Source organism: Micromys minutus (assembly GCF_963924665.1).
Source record: "Micromys minutus genome assembly, chromosome: 29".
Classification (NCBI taxonomy): Eukaryota; Metazoa; Chordata; class Mammalia; order Rodentia; family Muridae; genus Micromys; species Micromys minutus.
This window is the reverse complement of record NC_137964.1, coordinates 36107790-36123794: the sequence shown is the minus strand read 5'-3', so window position 1 is coordinate 36123794 and position 16005 is coordinate 36107790. Positions and strand designations below refer to the sequence as shown.

The 16005-nt window shown below is 41.2% G+C and overlaps 1 protein-coding gene across 8 annotated transcripts in view; it reads right to left on the bottom strand.

Annotated features, from left to right (window-relative positions):
* EP400 (E1A binding protein p400) overlaps nucleotides 1-16005 on the bottom strand; it is a 95212-nt gene that overhangs the window by 44026 nt on the left and 35181 nt on the right. For all 8 annotated transcript variants that reach the window (XM_080941060.1, XM_080941062.1, XM_080941063.1 and 5 more), the window contains 8 exons: nucleotides 15233-15373; nucleotides 14623-14701; nucleotides 12500-12549; nucleotides 11873-11930; nucleotides 9647-9736; nucleotides 6273-6380; nucleotides 4786-4976; nucleotides 4453-4630 (listed from right to left, as the gene is read on the bottom strand). In XM_080941060.1, the coding sequence (XP_080797186.1) occupies nucleotides 4453-4630; nucleotides 4786-4976; nucleotides 6273-6380; nucleotides 9647-9736; nucleotides 11873-11930; nucleotides 12500-12549; nucleotides 14623-14701; nucleotides 15233-15373 (895 nt within the window). The remainder of the gene's footprint in view (nucleotides 1-4452; nucleotides 4631-4785; nucleotides 4977-6272; nucleotides 6381-9646; nucleotides 9737-11872; nucleotides 11931-12499; nucleotides 12550-14622; nucleotides 14702-15232; nucleotides 15374-16005) is intronic.

Below are 16005 nucleotides of genomic sequence, written 5' to 3'. Positions count from 1 at the left end.
TTTCTTTACGATATATAAGTACACTGTCACTGTCCCCAGACACACCAGAAGAGGGCATTGAATCTCATTACAGATGGTTATGAGCTACCATGTGGTTGCTGGGAATTGAACTCAGGACCTCTAGAAGAGCAGTCAGTGCTTTTAACCGCTGAGCCATGTCTCCAGCCCCTATTTTCTTCTTTAAAAAAACAAGACAAAGATAAAGCCACAAAACAATGTAGGGTTGATGAGCAATTTTTGTGTGCATTTCTCAACACACTGTGATAAACACTGTAGCAGGGTATGGCTGGTGCTCGCCTTGGATCCTAGTACTCAGGAAGCAGAGGCACATGGATCTGAGATCAAGGTTGGCCTGCTTAGCAGAACAGCCAGGGCTCCACAGACAAACACTCCCTTGAAAAACCAACAACCAAATAATAAATTATTTAATAAATTAACAATTTGCAGAGAACCAATGGTTATCTAGGACAAGGATGAGTTCAACGGACATTAATTTAGGCTAGAAAGAGAGTGGGACAATAGGAAAGGTCCCAAGTAAGGAGTATCTACTGGTTCTCCCAGGGGCCAGGCAGAGCAGGAGTGGCAGGTTGAGCTAGCTCCTCCTCCTCCATGTGTCCTGCTGAACCAAGTCACAACAAAATCCTCACAGAGTCTATCTCTTCTGGCCTCAGCAGCTATCAGTAAAGTGGACAAGCCCTCCAAACCCAGGCCTGCAATGATGCTATCTTCTGGCTGAAGCAAAGTCATATCTGTACAAGGACCTCAACCCTTCTTCCATATGCCACCTACCATCTTTCCAACTGTACCTGTCCACTGCACTATCTCTGGATATCCCATGGCATTCCAGACCCACACCCATGGCTCTAGTTCGCTGGTTCCCTCACATATAGTGTGATGTGCTTCCATGCCCTGCCTGAGACTCCTCCCTGTATGTCTGTGTACCTGTCATCCCCCAAAGATGAAGGACACACCTACTCATTCCCTCATGAGTAACACCATGAAGACTCCTACTTTAGAAATATAGACAGTTTTCTAACTATGTAGTTCCATAGTAAAACATTTCAACCATTGCCTTAAACATTAATTGGAAAATTGTAAAAATAACAACTCACAAATTTTAATTTGTCTGGGAGATGGGGCAATCCTTTGGTCTACTTTATCCACATTGTACATGCCATCTGCTTGCTAGTACCTGGTAGAAACACTGGCTATCAGATCCATGGTCACGGTAAGGGCTTGTTCATATGACACATTACCTAGTAAAAGTTCTAAAGAAGAAGGGTAGTGAAGTTGGTGCTTAGGGTGTGTCAGAGAGAGGCCATCATGTGCTTATTTTCAGTAAAAGTTCTGAACTTTATGATGAAACACAGGACAGTCTAGGATTTCAGCATACACTGGGGGTCCTAGAACATGTCTCCGGAAGACAGGATAAACTTGTAAATATAGCAACATGTTTAATACCCCTTTTCCTTAATAAAATAAGATGGGCTGGAGAGATGGCTCAGCAGTTAAGAGCACTGGCTGCTCTTCCAGAGGTCCTGAGTTCAATTCCCAGCAACCACATGGTAGCTCACAACTCTCTGTAATGAGATCCGATGCCCTCTTCTAGTGTGTCTGAGGACAGTGACAGTGTACTTATATATAATAAATAAATATTTTTAAAAAATAAGAGTATTTTTTACATCTTTATTTAGCTTTGTAGGTGAATCTACTTTAAAATAAAATATATTTAAGGTATTATGACACCAGAAGGACTAACACTTGGGAGGCAGAAACAGGTAGATCTCTTTGAGTTCAAGGATGGTCTACACAGTGAGTCCCATGACAGCCAGGCCTATGTACAAAGACCCTAATCTCAATAAGTAAGTAAGTAAGTAAGTAAGTAAGTAAATAAATAAATAAATAAATAAATAAATAAATAAATAAATCACTTGCTGGTCTACACAGTGAGTTCTATGACAGCCAGGTCTACGTGTGTAGACCCTAATCTCAATAAATAAATAAACCAATCAATTAATCAATCAATTGCTTGCTGGTCTACACAGTGAGTTCCATGACAGCCAAGTCTATGTACAAAAACCCTAATCTCAATCAATCAATCAATCAATCAATCACTTAGTGATACTAGGCCTAAAACAGAAACAAACCAACATCAAATTAACTGAGGAGAAAAATCAAAGCAGTTCCACTAAGATCAGGAACAAGACAAGAATTCAATATAGAAATTCAATATAAAAATTAAAGTTCTAGCTAGAACAATAAGACAACTAAAGGCTACAAAGTAGAAAGGAAGAAGTCAAAGTATTGTTATTTACAGATGATATGATAGTATATATAAGCAACTCCAAAAATCCTACCAAGGAACTCTTACAGCTAATAAACATCTTTGGTGAACTGGTTGAATTCAAGATTAGCACCCTGTACCCCACCCAACCCACAGCAAATAACAAATGGGCCGAGAAAGAAACTGGGGAGACAACCCCTTCACAATATTCACAAATAATAAAAGACATCTTGGGGTAACTCTAGCCAAGCACATGAAAGATTTATATAACAAATTTCTTCAATTCTTTGAAGAAAGAAATTAAAGATTATCATCAGAAGATGGGAAGATCTCCCATGCTCATGGATCAGTAGAATTAACCTAGTAAAAATGGCCATCTTACCAAAAGAAATCTACAGATTCAATGCAATCTCTAACATAATTCTTTACAAACTTGAAAGCACAATATTCAACTTTATATGGAAAACCAAAAAAACCTAGCTAAAAAAATATCTGGAGGTATTACCAGCCATAATTTTAAGATGACAGAGCTATAGAACAAAAATTGAATAGTATTAAAATAAAAACAAGGGGCTAGAGAAATGGCTCAGTGGTTAGGAGCACTAACTGCTCTTCCAGAGGTCCTGAGTTCAAATCCCAGCAACTAGCTCACAACCATCTGTAATGAAATCTGATGCCCTCTTCTCGTTCTTCTGATGTGTCTGAAGACAGCTACAGTGTACTTATATATAATAAAAATATAAATCTTTAAAAAAAGAAAAACAGAAAGTTCAAAGGAATTGAACTGAATATCCAAAAGTAAATCTATACACCATTTGCAGGAAAATAGATGAAACTAGAAGAAAATCATCCTGATGAGGTAATCCAGAAAGACAAACATGGTATAGATTCACTTATAAGTAGACATTAGCTATTAAAGGATTACTATGTTGTAATCCACAAAGCCAGCCATGTAACAAGAAGGGCTTGAGGGGGACACACAGATCTCTCTGTGAAGGGGAAATAAAACAGGTTTTGTGAGTGGATTGGGATGAATGAGGATAGAACAAGAGGGTTTAATTGGCGGAAAAATGCAGGGAGAGAGTACTGGGAGACAACTGGAACTGGGGCATTTGGGAAGTGATGCAGAAACCTCGTGCAGTGGTAAATCTGGGATCTACGAGAGAGGGATCCTATCAAAGCCTCCCAGTAATGAGGGCTATGGAGCCTGAAATGCCCATCTTCTATAACCAGGAAAGGCTCCTAGCAGTGGCACAAGGACAGCAACCCAGTGACAAACCTCTGACCTACAATATGTCCTGCCTGAAAGATGTGCTGGGGTAATGGAGGTATAGAACTTGTAGGAGTGGCCAACCAATGACTGAGCTAAGCTGAGGCCTACACAAGGAGCCCACACTTGACACTGTGTGGATGGTCAGCCCAGAGACCCAGGATAGAACCAAGCATGACTGTCAAAAAAAAAAAAGTCAACAGAAAGTTTTTCAATGATACTCTGCTATACTCATAGTCTAGCCCAACTATCATCAGAGAGAAGACATCCAGCAAATGATTCAGCTAGAGATCCACAGCTGAATACTAGGCAAAGCCAGGGATATCCCACAGAAGAGAGGGAGGCAGGGTTATTGGAACCAGAGCAGTAGGGCACTACAAGAATAGGGTCCACAAGAATCAACTAAGCAGGGCTCAGAGGGGCTCACAAAGAATGAAGTAACAATCCGGATCCTGTGCGGGTCTGAGCCAGCTCCTCTACATATACAGTATGATTGTGGGACCCTCAACAGAGAGTGGGAGTGGTGGTGTCTCTAACTCTCTTGCTTATGCTTAACACCCTTTTCCTTCTATTGGGTTGCCTAGTACCGCCTTGATATGAGGTTTGTGCCTCATATCATTGTAATTTGTTATACCACATACAGTGGATATTCCTAGGATGCCTGATTTTTTTTTTTTTTTTTTGGAGTGGTAATGGAAGAGTGGCTCCTGGGGAGAGGATGGTGGGGGAAGGACATGGAATGGTGTGGTAGAGGTATAATGTATGAAAAGAGTAAAAAATAGATAAAAAATTAAAAAAGAAAGTCATTTCTTGGCTAAAGAAAAGGAGAAGAGCAGAAGAGGCTAACAAAGTCTTTTCCCTCAGATCTAACACATGCTGACACATGAAAGAATCTTACCTTCATTACAGGCAAGGTGAGCAAAAAAAGCAATGATCTGCACAGTTTTCCCAAGCCCTGCTTCATCAGCTAATATGCCGTTGAGATTCTTGCGGTACAACTTGGCCAACCAGTCAAGGCCTATCTTCTGATAGTCTCGGAGAGCACCATACAGCAAGGACGGAGCGCTAAATTTCACCTAGTGACAGACAGACCAGCAGAAGAATGATCACATCTTCTTAGAGCCTAAATCTAGAGACATCCCAAATGACTTACAGAACTTAAGGACACAAGAACTGCCTTTTCTAGCAATTCCTGTGGAGCGAGCTGGGAGGCCAGAAAAGCTTTCCTCACCGCAGTTGTGACTCGGGCACTGCCCTTAGGGAGGATGGCCTCAGCCACAGCAGTAACTTCTGTGATGTCCTTGGTGTTGGATTTTCCTATGCTCATTCTCTCTGCAGCTTTAAACTGATCCATGATGAAGAGCGAGTCAATGAGAACTGAGTCCCTTCGGCTCTCTCTTTCACTAGGACAGTCTTCTGCATCTACAACAACAATGAAATAGACACAATATTCTTCATTGCAATTCATTTTATGCATCCATAATGCTGTAAATGAATGACTCTTAGGAAACACCACAATAAACTACATCTGTCCCAGCCTGGTATCCAGGAAATGACTCTGTTGATTGAAAGCCAATAATGTGGACAGGAATACAAGTATCTTCTCAGGTTTAATGATTTCCCTTCTACTGCCATCAAAGGGGGAGTGGAAGGGGGATTAAAAACACCCAGGTGTGAAAACAAGGAGGGAGCTTTTTGTCTCTGACCCTAGGTCTTGCTATAGAGAGGACTGTAAAAAGCCCTCAATTGCATGGGAGAACCTCTGACAATGGGCTCAACCCTTCTTGTACCCTCTCTTCCCTCTCATATGCTCTTAAATCTATTTAATAAACAGAAGATTCAGAATAAGAAAGGACAACCTGCAGGTCTGTGTATCTGTATGGAATGCCTAGTAAGTAAAATTAACCACGAAAACCCTGCAAGTTAACAAGAAAACAACACAGCCTGGGCAAAAAAGGAGAGGCTTAGGTTCAGAAACCACAACACAGATCTTTAAAAAAAAAATTCTCTCATCCTTCATAGTTCACCCAGTACTCTGGTAAATGCACCAAGTTAAGTACAAATAACAGAACTTGGGGGTGCTTGCATGCCTTTAATCCCACAACCTGGAGACAGAGGCAGGCAGGAGTTTGAGGCCAGCATAGTCTATAGATAGAGTTCTAGGTCAGCACAAACAAAGCACCACAGTATTTAACGCTTACTCAGTAAGAAAGCTGCACATAAAATACACATTTTTCCCCTCACTCAAGTCTTTTTACTCTTTGTTTACAGGCACACGCAAGCTTTATCATATTCAAAGCAGACAACCCCCTACAACTCACATGGACTGAAGAACCTGCCCTTGGATCCAATACCTTCAATTTCTTACATCATATTAAGTCTTATTTTGACGTTTACTTTGAATTCTTTTTTTTTTTGAGATTTATTAATTTAAAAAATTTTTATTTACATTTCAAATGTTATCCCCTTTCCCAGTTTCCCCTCCATAAACCTCCTCTCTCATCCCCCATCCCCCTGCTTCTATAAGAGTGCTGCCCCACCCATCCATTCCTGCCTCCCCACCATGGCATCCCTCTACACTGGGGCATCAAGCCCTGGCAGGACAAAGGAATTCTCCTCCCACTGATGCCCAACAAGGCCATCCTCTGCTACATATACGACTGGAGCCAGGGGTCTGTCGATGGTAAACCTGAATTCTTTACAACACTAAAAACATACCTTCTTCCTCACTTGACTCTTCATGATCAGATTCAGGCTGCGGCCACTGAAAATTTGGCAGAAAGGCACCTTCATACAACTTCATCAAATCAATTAAGGGCAACTCAGCTGGAAAGAATGCCAGGAAGAAACAAGATCATTTTATAGCTGTAATTTAGCTGCAAAGGAAAGAAATTACTCAGAAAAGCACAGCAAAAAACTGAATGGATATCTTGTCACATACATTCCTCTGCCTAAAACAGCAGCTGCAGGATGGCATTGTTTATCCAGAAAGGCTAGGAAATTAGAAGTTCTCACAGCTCTTGGTTTTATGTATTGGAGATTATCTATCTACATATAATCTACTGAGCACACATCTAAAAATTCACTATCTAAAATGCTCTGAAATCTCAAACTTCAGAACACTATTTTTTCTCAAAAGAGTTTTCAATTCTAAAGTATTTTGGATTCTGAATTTTTAGATTAGAAATTTATACCTTGCAAATTTTAAAAGTACGTTTATTTTTCCTCCAAAAACCAGAATGATGCCTATAATTAATACAAAGTCTATTTTCTTTTTCAGTTAACTTTTTTAGTATTGACATTTTTAGTTTTAACTATTTTATTTTATGTGTGTTTTGCATGTGTGTGTGTCTGTACCATATGCAGGTCTGGTACCCACAGATACCAGAAGAGGGCATTCCCTCAAAACTGGAATTACAGATGCTGCCATGTAGGTGCTAGGAATCAATCCTTGTCCTGCAGAGGAGCAGTTGGTGCTGTTAACTACTGCGCCATGTCTCCAAGCCCTAATTAATTAATTTTCAGACAGGATTTTACCATGTACTCCAGGTTAGAATGGACCAGGCAAAGACATTAACGTTAATCTTAGAACTTGAAAGTCAAAGGAAGGAAGGAACCTCAGTAAGGTCAAGACTAGCCTAGTGTACATGAGTTTCAGTCCAGCCATGGCTATACAGTGAGACCTTGTCTCAAAAACATAACTAAATATAGGGGCCAGAGAGAGATGATGGCTCAGTGGCTAAGAGCACTTACAGCTTTTGCAGAGGATTCAAGTTTGATTCCCAGCTTTCTCATACTAGTAAACAAACATCCATAACCCCAATTACCAAGGATCTGCTACCAGAAGACTGACCACAGCAGCCACCAAGCACACATGTGTACATGGGGTACACATACACAATCACAGGTAAAATAATAAAATGAATAAATGTAATTTCAATTTTTTATTTAAAAGTTTAAAAACTTACTTAAAGCTAAGTTTTTCTTCCACCTGAGACTATCTAATGAGTGGAGAACAGTGTGCTCCCCAGCTGATGGCAGCTCCTAAGTCTCTGTATGGAAACATGCTGAGTTACATGCTTAAACCGATAAACCTGCTAGAGTTTCTGGAAACATGGAAAGCTGGGAGATTTTAGATTAACAGTTTATTATATTCCACTTTAGAAAATTCCTGGGAACAAGCAATTTGTTTAAGTGTCAAACTATGACACAAAAACACTTGGGCAAATATACACAGAAATACTCTGAGAAAGAGACCAGCATTACCAGCTCTGTGAATTCACTCACTCATGATTTTAAAACCCAACTCACTAAACTATCAGACAAATGTGGAGTAAGCCACATGAAATCAAACATCAAGCACAGGCATGTGTGTAGTGTGTGTGATACAGTTCACCCAACTTTTCTGAATATCTGAAAATCTGTCTCCCTATCACCCATGTCTATATACAAGTGGATAAAACAGAAAAGTGTTAATATGACCTTTCAATAAAATATCCTAGAAAAAAATTAACTAATGTCATAAAAGCAACGTCATTCACAATGGCCAAACCGAATATATATAGCATGTCCTTCCTTTTTGGATAAGACATAAATGGTTCAAAGTAACCTTCAAATTAATCTTTGCCCCATGTCTAGGAAGAAAATTCCAACAGGTTCCTGAGGTCCATGGTGTTGTGTCTAACCCATAAATTTAGTTTAAAGATTAGACTCAACCCCATCCAGACAAGAGAAGGCCCAGCAACTCTGCTTCCCTCCTGATAGTCCACCCTCCACACTGACCAGGGCTGGCTTGTCCTAACACTTACTCTGGAAACCAGTCCAGGCTTAGAAAACCCTCATCAACCATTGAGATTCCTCAAATATGCTCATATCAAGCCTCTTGAAGGCTTCACCTTATACCAAGAAGGTGTAGCCATAGTTACCAGGAGGGCTGCCCAACTCCTGAGCCACAGAGGGGTGAAGTTGTAAGTGCTAACTCCACATTTACTCCTGCTCCAGCCAACCAAGGACACCCAATGTCATGAGTCAGCTATCACAATGGGAAAATAGAGGAGGACATCAAGCAAGATGTTCATGCCCATAACCCTTGCAGAGGAAGGTGGGGAGGGTCAAACAAGGACATTGGGTGTTCTCAAACACAACTTAAGGAATACTGATTAGAAGGCATGAGAAGATGGTGCAGATGGTTCAGTGGGCAAAGAGCTTGCTGTGCAAACAGAAGGTCTGGAGTTCAGATCTCCAGCACCCATGCTACATGGCTGAAGCAGTCCACCTATAAACCCAGGCAGACAGGGAAGTGAGCCATCCAACAGGAAAGCTATGAGTTTAAGTAGTCACTAGCACTCATGCACATGCCCACATGCAGACACATCTCAACACATAATTAGAAATAATAAAAGATGAGACAAGAATTTATGTCCAAAATATTTAAGGAACTCAGGTAGAAAACCTCACAGCCAAATGAGCAAAGACAGACATGAGAAAAATGCACCTCGCTGTCAAAGAACTGCTCCTACTAGCCACTAGGGGGCCCTATCACCACTGTACAGCATGTGGTCCGGCACAGCCAACTGTATGATCTATGTGAATCTACAGACCAATCATCTACCACCACAGAACATATGTGGAGCCATTTGTGTACAAACACTGTAGAACAAGGGAATACCGTCAGCAGCACTTCTGGAATAAACAAGTAACTGATGACATGTTTATGTGTGAAACGGTGTGTAGAGTTATGGTGTTAACAGCAATACCCAGCAGTCTAGATCAAACTACAGGGCAGAACCACTGGACAGGAAGAACAAGACACACCTTACAACCCCACTGCCAAGGAATTCTGCTTCAGTCTAAAAAGAATAGCTAGGGAGACTCACAGAGGTAAGAATTCATGAAACCATCCACAAAAAGTCTAGGTCAACTTTGATCAACATGATAGAAGTAACAATACCAGAGATCTGTTCCCTTGAACTCAGTAGCACAATGTTCCATGTACTGCTGTCATTTGTATCCAACATTACTTTCAATAAGTGTTTCTGGGTGACTGTTTAATGTTTAATACAATTATTTTTAGTAAGATAGTGACAACCTACCTTCTTTGGCCAAATTAGAAAGTTCTGTGTGGTGGTCCACAAGCCCTTCATGTGCTTCCTCCTCTTCAATGGTCTCTTCTTCATCTTCGACTAAAATAGTTATCAGAAGTCAGGCTCATGCAAAACTTCAGCTCAACACTACTAATACTATTAGGCTTCAAAACTGTTCTACAGCTATTAAAGAACCTGAATGTAAATTCTTTAATTTTTCAAGTTGATTCTGGAAACCACTGTTAAACAAGCAATTAATTGGAAATATTTTCTCTTTTTTATCAGCTTGCCATCCACAACCTGGTTCTTTCAATATGCAATGGACTTCACTAGCTCAGAATGCTGATTAACTTCTCACCCACTACAGAGCCACCCTGGGAGACTACATATTTTCCATGCTTTCTAGGAACTCATCACTGCCTACCAAAGGCAAAGAACACAACCTACACCAACTCACACTCTCTGCCCTAACCCTGTACCCTGCCCCTCTCCTACCACAGGAGCCAGAACTTTTGCAAAGAACTCTTTAGCATCCCCCAAACACAGCTCTTCACCACTAGGCAATCTCAGAGGTGAGAAGGCTGGTTAGAAAAGCTGCCTCCATCCTCAGCAGCATTCTTCTTGTCTATACTATTTGGTGAAGTTTCTTTCCTCAAACACACATACATGTGCATGTGGACTCATACACCCTCACTCACAAACACTCTACCACATCCCCAAATTCCTTAGTTCTTCCCTACAAATCCTCTAGCACCCATCAAAGTTGACAAGGCACTAGATTCCACATCCCTGGGCCCTGGGAACATCTAGTCCTAAACACAAACAGCCTGGTGTAACCTTACAAGACAAGCCAGACTTGTCCTGGAATGTCTTTCTGCCATTTTCCTGCACATAACTGAGTAGATGGCTTAGCAGAAAGAATAGTAAACAGGTGTGATGGCCATACAGATGTCCTAACTGGAGGACAACCTGGGGCTATGTAAGGTAACACCATTACCACCTACCTATCAGGCAAAGCACTTTCCTACTGCTTTTTCCTACTTTCCCTAACTTAACCCACTACCTAACAAGGGGATGACCACAAACCAGCCAGTCACACCTATACTCTACAAAGAATGTCATCGACAGTCACTATATAAAGCTGAATTCCCCCCAGCCCCTTTTCAGTCATCCTATCCACTGCTAGCTCCACTGATAAACATATCCTAGCCTCCCAACATCTACAGGTAGCCAGGGAAAGAGAAAATCTGCTTGACTGGAGGAACCAGGATTGTGCCTGTCCTCCACCTTCTGCCAGCTTCAGTGCCAGCAGTCAGAGCTGTGGGCGTAGCTAAAGACAGAGAATAGCTTTAAAAAAAGAGAGACAAATGCTAAGGCAGAAGCACTCATGAAAAACAAGGGCCTTTTGAAGAAAACCAAGTTGCTATGTTGACAAAGGGCAATGGAACCCAAAGTCCTAGCTCCAGTGGGCCACTGTTACTTGTTGATTTATCTTTTGGCGTGAAACTTAATACTGACAGTTATTACACTAATCATATGGCCAAACTCTACCAAACAATAATCAACCCATAGTAAAACCTCAAACTTTCAAAGTCTTGAAGTTTACATATTGCCAGTCAAGCCAGTAATGTTACAGCTGCTGCGACCCCCGGACACTCCTTCACAGCACCTGTTCTATCACACACTGTCATGTATATCCTCTAACTCCATCTCTACAACCAGGAGCCAGTACACATTTGTTTGCAGACAGGTCAGAAACCATAGATATAGTCTGATCCCAACTCTCTCACACTAGAGCTAAATCTGTGTTTTACTCTGAACCCACTGCCAACATTTAAACAAGACTGGGGCTCCTCCCCAAAAGCCCAGCGTAGGAACTGTGGTGGGCACATCTACCCTAATGTACTGAGGGGTCTTGAGGACAGAATCAGTCCTGGCCCTCAATCATCTCTGTGCACACCTAAGGCTTTCCTGGGTTTTCAGAGAATCACAAAATAAGATACCACGAAATTGCAGCAGAAACACCCCAAGTCCTCTGAAGATACCAAAAGTTACTCTTTTTATGCAAACATTCCAGGATAAATACAAAGATTAAACTTTCTAACCAACTGAAAATAACAGTCCATGGGCAAAGTCACCACAGTACATGGCCACGTACTACCATACAATACAGACTGCACATTTTGCTTGTGATCTCAAGGCCCTAATAAAGCATCAAGGGAGTAGGGAACAGACCTTCATCATCAGTCAGAGATGTGCTGGCTTTTCTTTTCCTTCCAGATATTCCTAGATCCTAAAAGAGAATAAAAGTCATGTGAGATGTAGCAACACAGGATGGATGTCAAGGCACAGATGTCATCACTGGATGCCCCGAGGAGACGATCAAGGCACCTGCTGGGTAATCCTAGGAGCATGGAGCAGAGTGAGGGTACAGACCCCAACCACTGTGTCAAACACATTCCCTCACCTCACAAATTCATGCCCAAGGACAGCTGTGAAGTGGCACTGCATCATCATCATCTCTTCCTCCTCTTTCTTCTTCCTCCTCTTCCTTTTCCTCCATCCCCTTCCTCCCCTCCCCCTCTTCTTCCTTCTTTTTCTTGTTTGTGTTTTTGGTTTGTTTTTCAAGACAGAGTTTTTCTGTGCTGCCCCTGACTGTCCTGGAACTAAGTAGACCATCCTGACTTCAAAGTCACAGAGATCCTCCTGTCTCTGCCCCCAGTGTGCTAAGATTAAAGGTGTGCACCACCAGCACCCCAGCACCACACCATTTTCAAAGTACACTGATATCATAGATTAGTAACTGCTGCAGGTAATACAGAAAGACCACTGTGTCAGACCACAACAAGTACCTGTACTCACCAGAGAGTGTTCTGGTGGTGTATCAAATCCCTTTAATCTGGACTCTTTCCCTAAAGACAAGAAATACAGTGTTTTTACCAAAGCTGTAGCAAAGTAATGCTTTTTAACTCAGCAAGTGCTGTCTACTTATGCAAGCTGAGTCCTATGGCTGTCGACACTCAAAGACAGGAAGTGTCAGTCCCACCTCATCCCCCTGTAGAATGAACCCAGCCTCATTCCTCTCAGTAACCCATGACAGCTGTTTTCATCTTATGGCTCTTTTTTTTTTTTTCCTTCAAGTGCTTGTTGCTGAGGTTTTGTTGTTGTTGTATTTATTTATTTATTGGAGTCAGAGTTTCACTGACTGAGTTCAGGATGGGTTCAAATTCACAAACTCCCTGCCTCTAATTGCCAAGTTCTGGGATTCAGACTTGTGCCTTGTTGTGAAGCTCTTTACAGCGCCAGGCTCTCATTTTACAGTTCTACAACTTTAGCCTCTCAGCTGCTCCCTCACCAATAATTTGAGAGGTATGAGGGCTCTTGGAACATTCCAAAGGCTCAAGGAAACAGTGAATGCCACTTGTGTTGGTGTAAGGATTCAGTAAGTAGGGAGCAACTACTGCAGAAATATCTCAGTGGGACAAAGGCACTGCACCAACCCAACCCCAAAGGGTCCTGTACCTGACAGATGAGTCAACTGGTTTGTTCGATGACCAGAAACATGACCTAAATTCTGAAACCATTCAGAGATAACCAACTTTGGAGTACTGGCACATACTATTGCATGACCACAAGAGTTGAGATTAACAAAAAAAAAAAAAAAAAAGATTGTTGCTGGGCCTGGTGGTGACACCTTTTAATCCCAGCACTCAGGTGCTGAAGACCAATCTTACCTACATACTGAGTTTCAGGCCAACAAGAGTTACAGAGTGAGATCCTACCCTCCCCCTTCATATGGATATTTGTGTGTGTGTGTGTGTATGTGTGTGTGTGTAACCATAAAATAAAACAATTACGCTATGGTTAAAATTAAAAGAGGGCAGGCACAAGGCCTGTCATTGGACAAGAAGGAAGGGTAGGCAGGAACAAAGTTTTAGAAAGAGGAGGAGAGGAGAAGCCAAAGGAAAAGCAAGATGGAAAAAGAGGAGACTGAACCTCTGCAAGTCTCTGCATAGCTACAGGTTGTTGTCAATATTTTATAAGGGATGGATTTGCATAGGATGATTTGTCTTGTCTAGGTGGGCCAATTATATCATTTGGCTCTAAATTTATGGTGTGGATGTTTAGTGGAGAGTAAAATTTGCTGAGAGAATCTGAGATAAAACCATTGTTGAATTACAAGTTTCTGGAATTTTGAATTTGTTGGGCTGGTTGGAGTGTGGTTAGAGTTCACAGCTGGTCCTCTGCTGGGGAAGGCCTCCGTTGAGATAAATATGTGTTAGTTCTATATGACCTGCTGGTGCCGAAGCTAATGTGTGAGGGGGGTCAGAGTACCTGGGGGCAGCGTGGAGTAGTGACATGCTGGAACCAGTCGCTGTCTTGTTTAATATTTACCACAACATTAAGCAGAACAAATGCATGCACATGCTCTTCCTGACCAATGAGCTCTCTAGCCAAAAACAGGAAGCTGCATAAAATATAATCTGAAAATTTCAAAGCCTATGCGTATGTGTTCTGGAAGATAAACACATGGTCTCACAAATGCTATGAGGTACTCTTATTCCTGAGATTAAGATTGTCTTTAAAAGCCTCACAAAATGGCTCAATGGGTAAAAACACCTGACATCAACCTGATATTCTAAGGCCAATCCCCAGAACCCATATAACAGAAGAAGAACCAAGTTGTATTAGAACTTCAGAGGCACATGGAGTTGTAGCACACATTCACCCATACACCTCATACAATACACGATAAATAAACCTGCAGAACATTTTTTAAAAATCATAGCTGGGCCAATAAGAAGATCAGAAGTAGAAGACCCTTACCACCAAACCTGACAGCCTGAATTTGATTCTTAGAACCCACATAGTAGAAGGAGAGCCATCTCCACAAAACTGTCCTGACCTTCACACATGCCATTTGTCTTCCCTCATGCTCACACCAAATAAGTAAATGTAATACAAAAATAGTTTTAACATCATACCTCTTATGGAAATTTTCTGTAAATTTAAGGCTTTTTTCCTTTTCTCTTCTAATTCTACTTGTAGTTTTATTTCCACAACCTAAATACAAAAAGAAAAACCAAAAACCAGAATAAACAAATAAGCAAGTCATTAAGGATACAAACTGTACAATTCTGCACATAACTGTAATAATTCTAAACATTAAACAGCTAACCAACCTCATTCACAACATAGAAGCAGAAAACTCAGTTTGGTGCTCTCCTCTTTATTTTGTATATGAGTCTAACCTGCTCAAATTCTATTAGGTAGCAAAAATGTGAAGTTCTTAAAAGAGAGAAAGAATATAAAGATGGGAACAGATATCCTGAAAAAGATTTTACTTTTGATAGCCACAGTACACCAAGAAGTACCTGACAGGCTGTCACTACATTGTCACCTCAAAGCTGTGGCTTCTGAGAGTACAAAGGAAAGCAAAGAGGTCAGAATAGGAACATGCTAAGCCTCGCAGAAGGCTAAGTAAGCACAAGGACCCCTGCTGCACATGCAGGAATGGAGCTGCCCCTAGCACACAGCCTCACAGCTTGGACACATTACATATTTTTTAAGATCCTACTCAATTCTAGCATTTACCTGTTCAATATTTGACCAAAAATATTCTATTTCTCGGGCAGTGGTGGCAGCAATGCGCCTCAGTCTGCTCTGTTCTTCCTTCTTCCCTCTTTCCTCACGAAGTTTCTTTTCTTCATGATGCCGGGCTACAGTTCTGACAAGCTGGCAAAGGAAAGTTCAACACAATCTGTTGTAATCGGGCTGGCAAGACAGGTCAGCAAATAAAGTATCTGGTACCATATGGATTGAAAGGAAAGAGCTAATAACTCCCAAAAGTTGTTTCGGACCATACATGTGTACATATAGAGGGGAAAAAATAAGAACCTAAAAAAATGTTGTATTCTATGGCATGCTAGGAATAAAGGAGATAAATTTTAGGTTTCTCAGCCTAGCTGGTCAGTAGTAGCCTACAACTTTAATCCCAACGCTCAAGCAAGCAGATCTCTTGAGAGTATGAAGCCCCTAGTCTACAGAGTGTGTTCCAAGACAGGCAGAGCTACACAGTGAAACTCTGGAGCGAGGAAAAAAAGATTTCTCAACTTAAGAGTTACATGAGGCAGGAGGCTAGAGCGGGAGGATCACAAGTTCAAGGCCAGTGTGGTCCACAGAGAGAAACCATAACTCAACAAATAAAGCCACATATAAATCACCGTCAGGTATATCCTTCTAGGTTCTCCAGTGTTTGAGATAAAAACATAGCTTCAGACAAATAAATATTTTCATTTTCTTTTGCCTGACTTTTCTAGAAAGTTACTATTTATATTTATTTCTCTCAGCTATGAAACACTTTATGG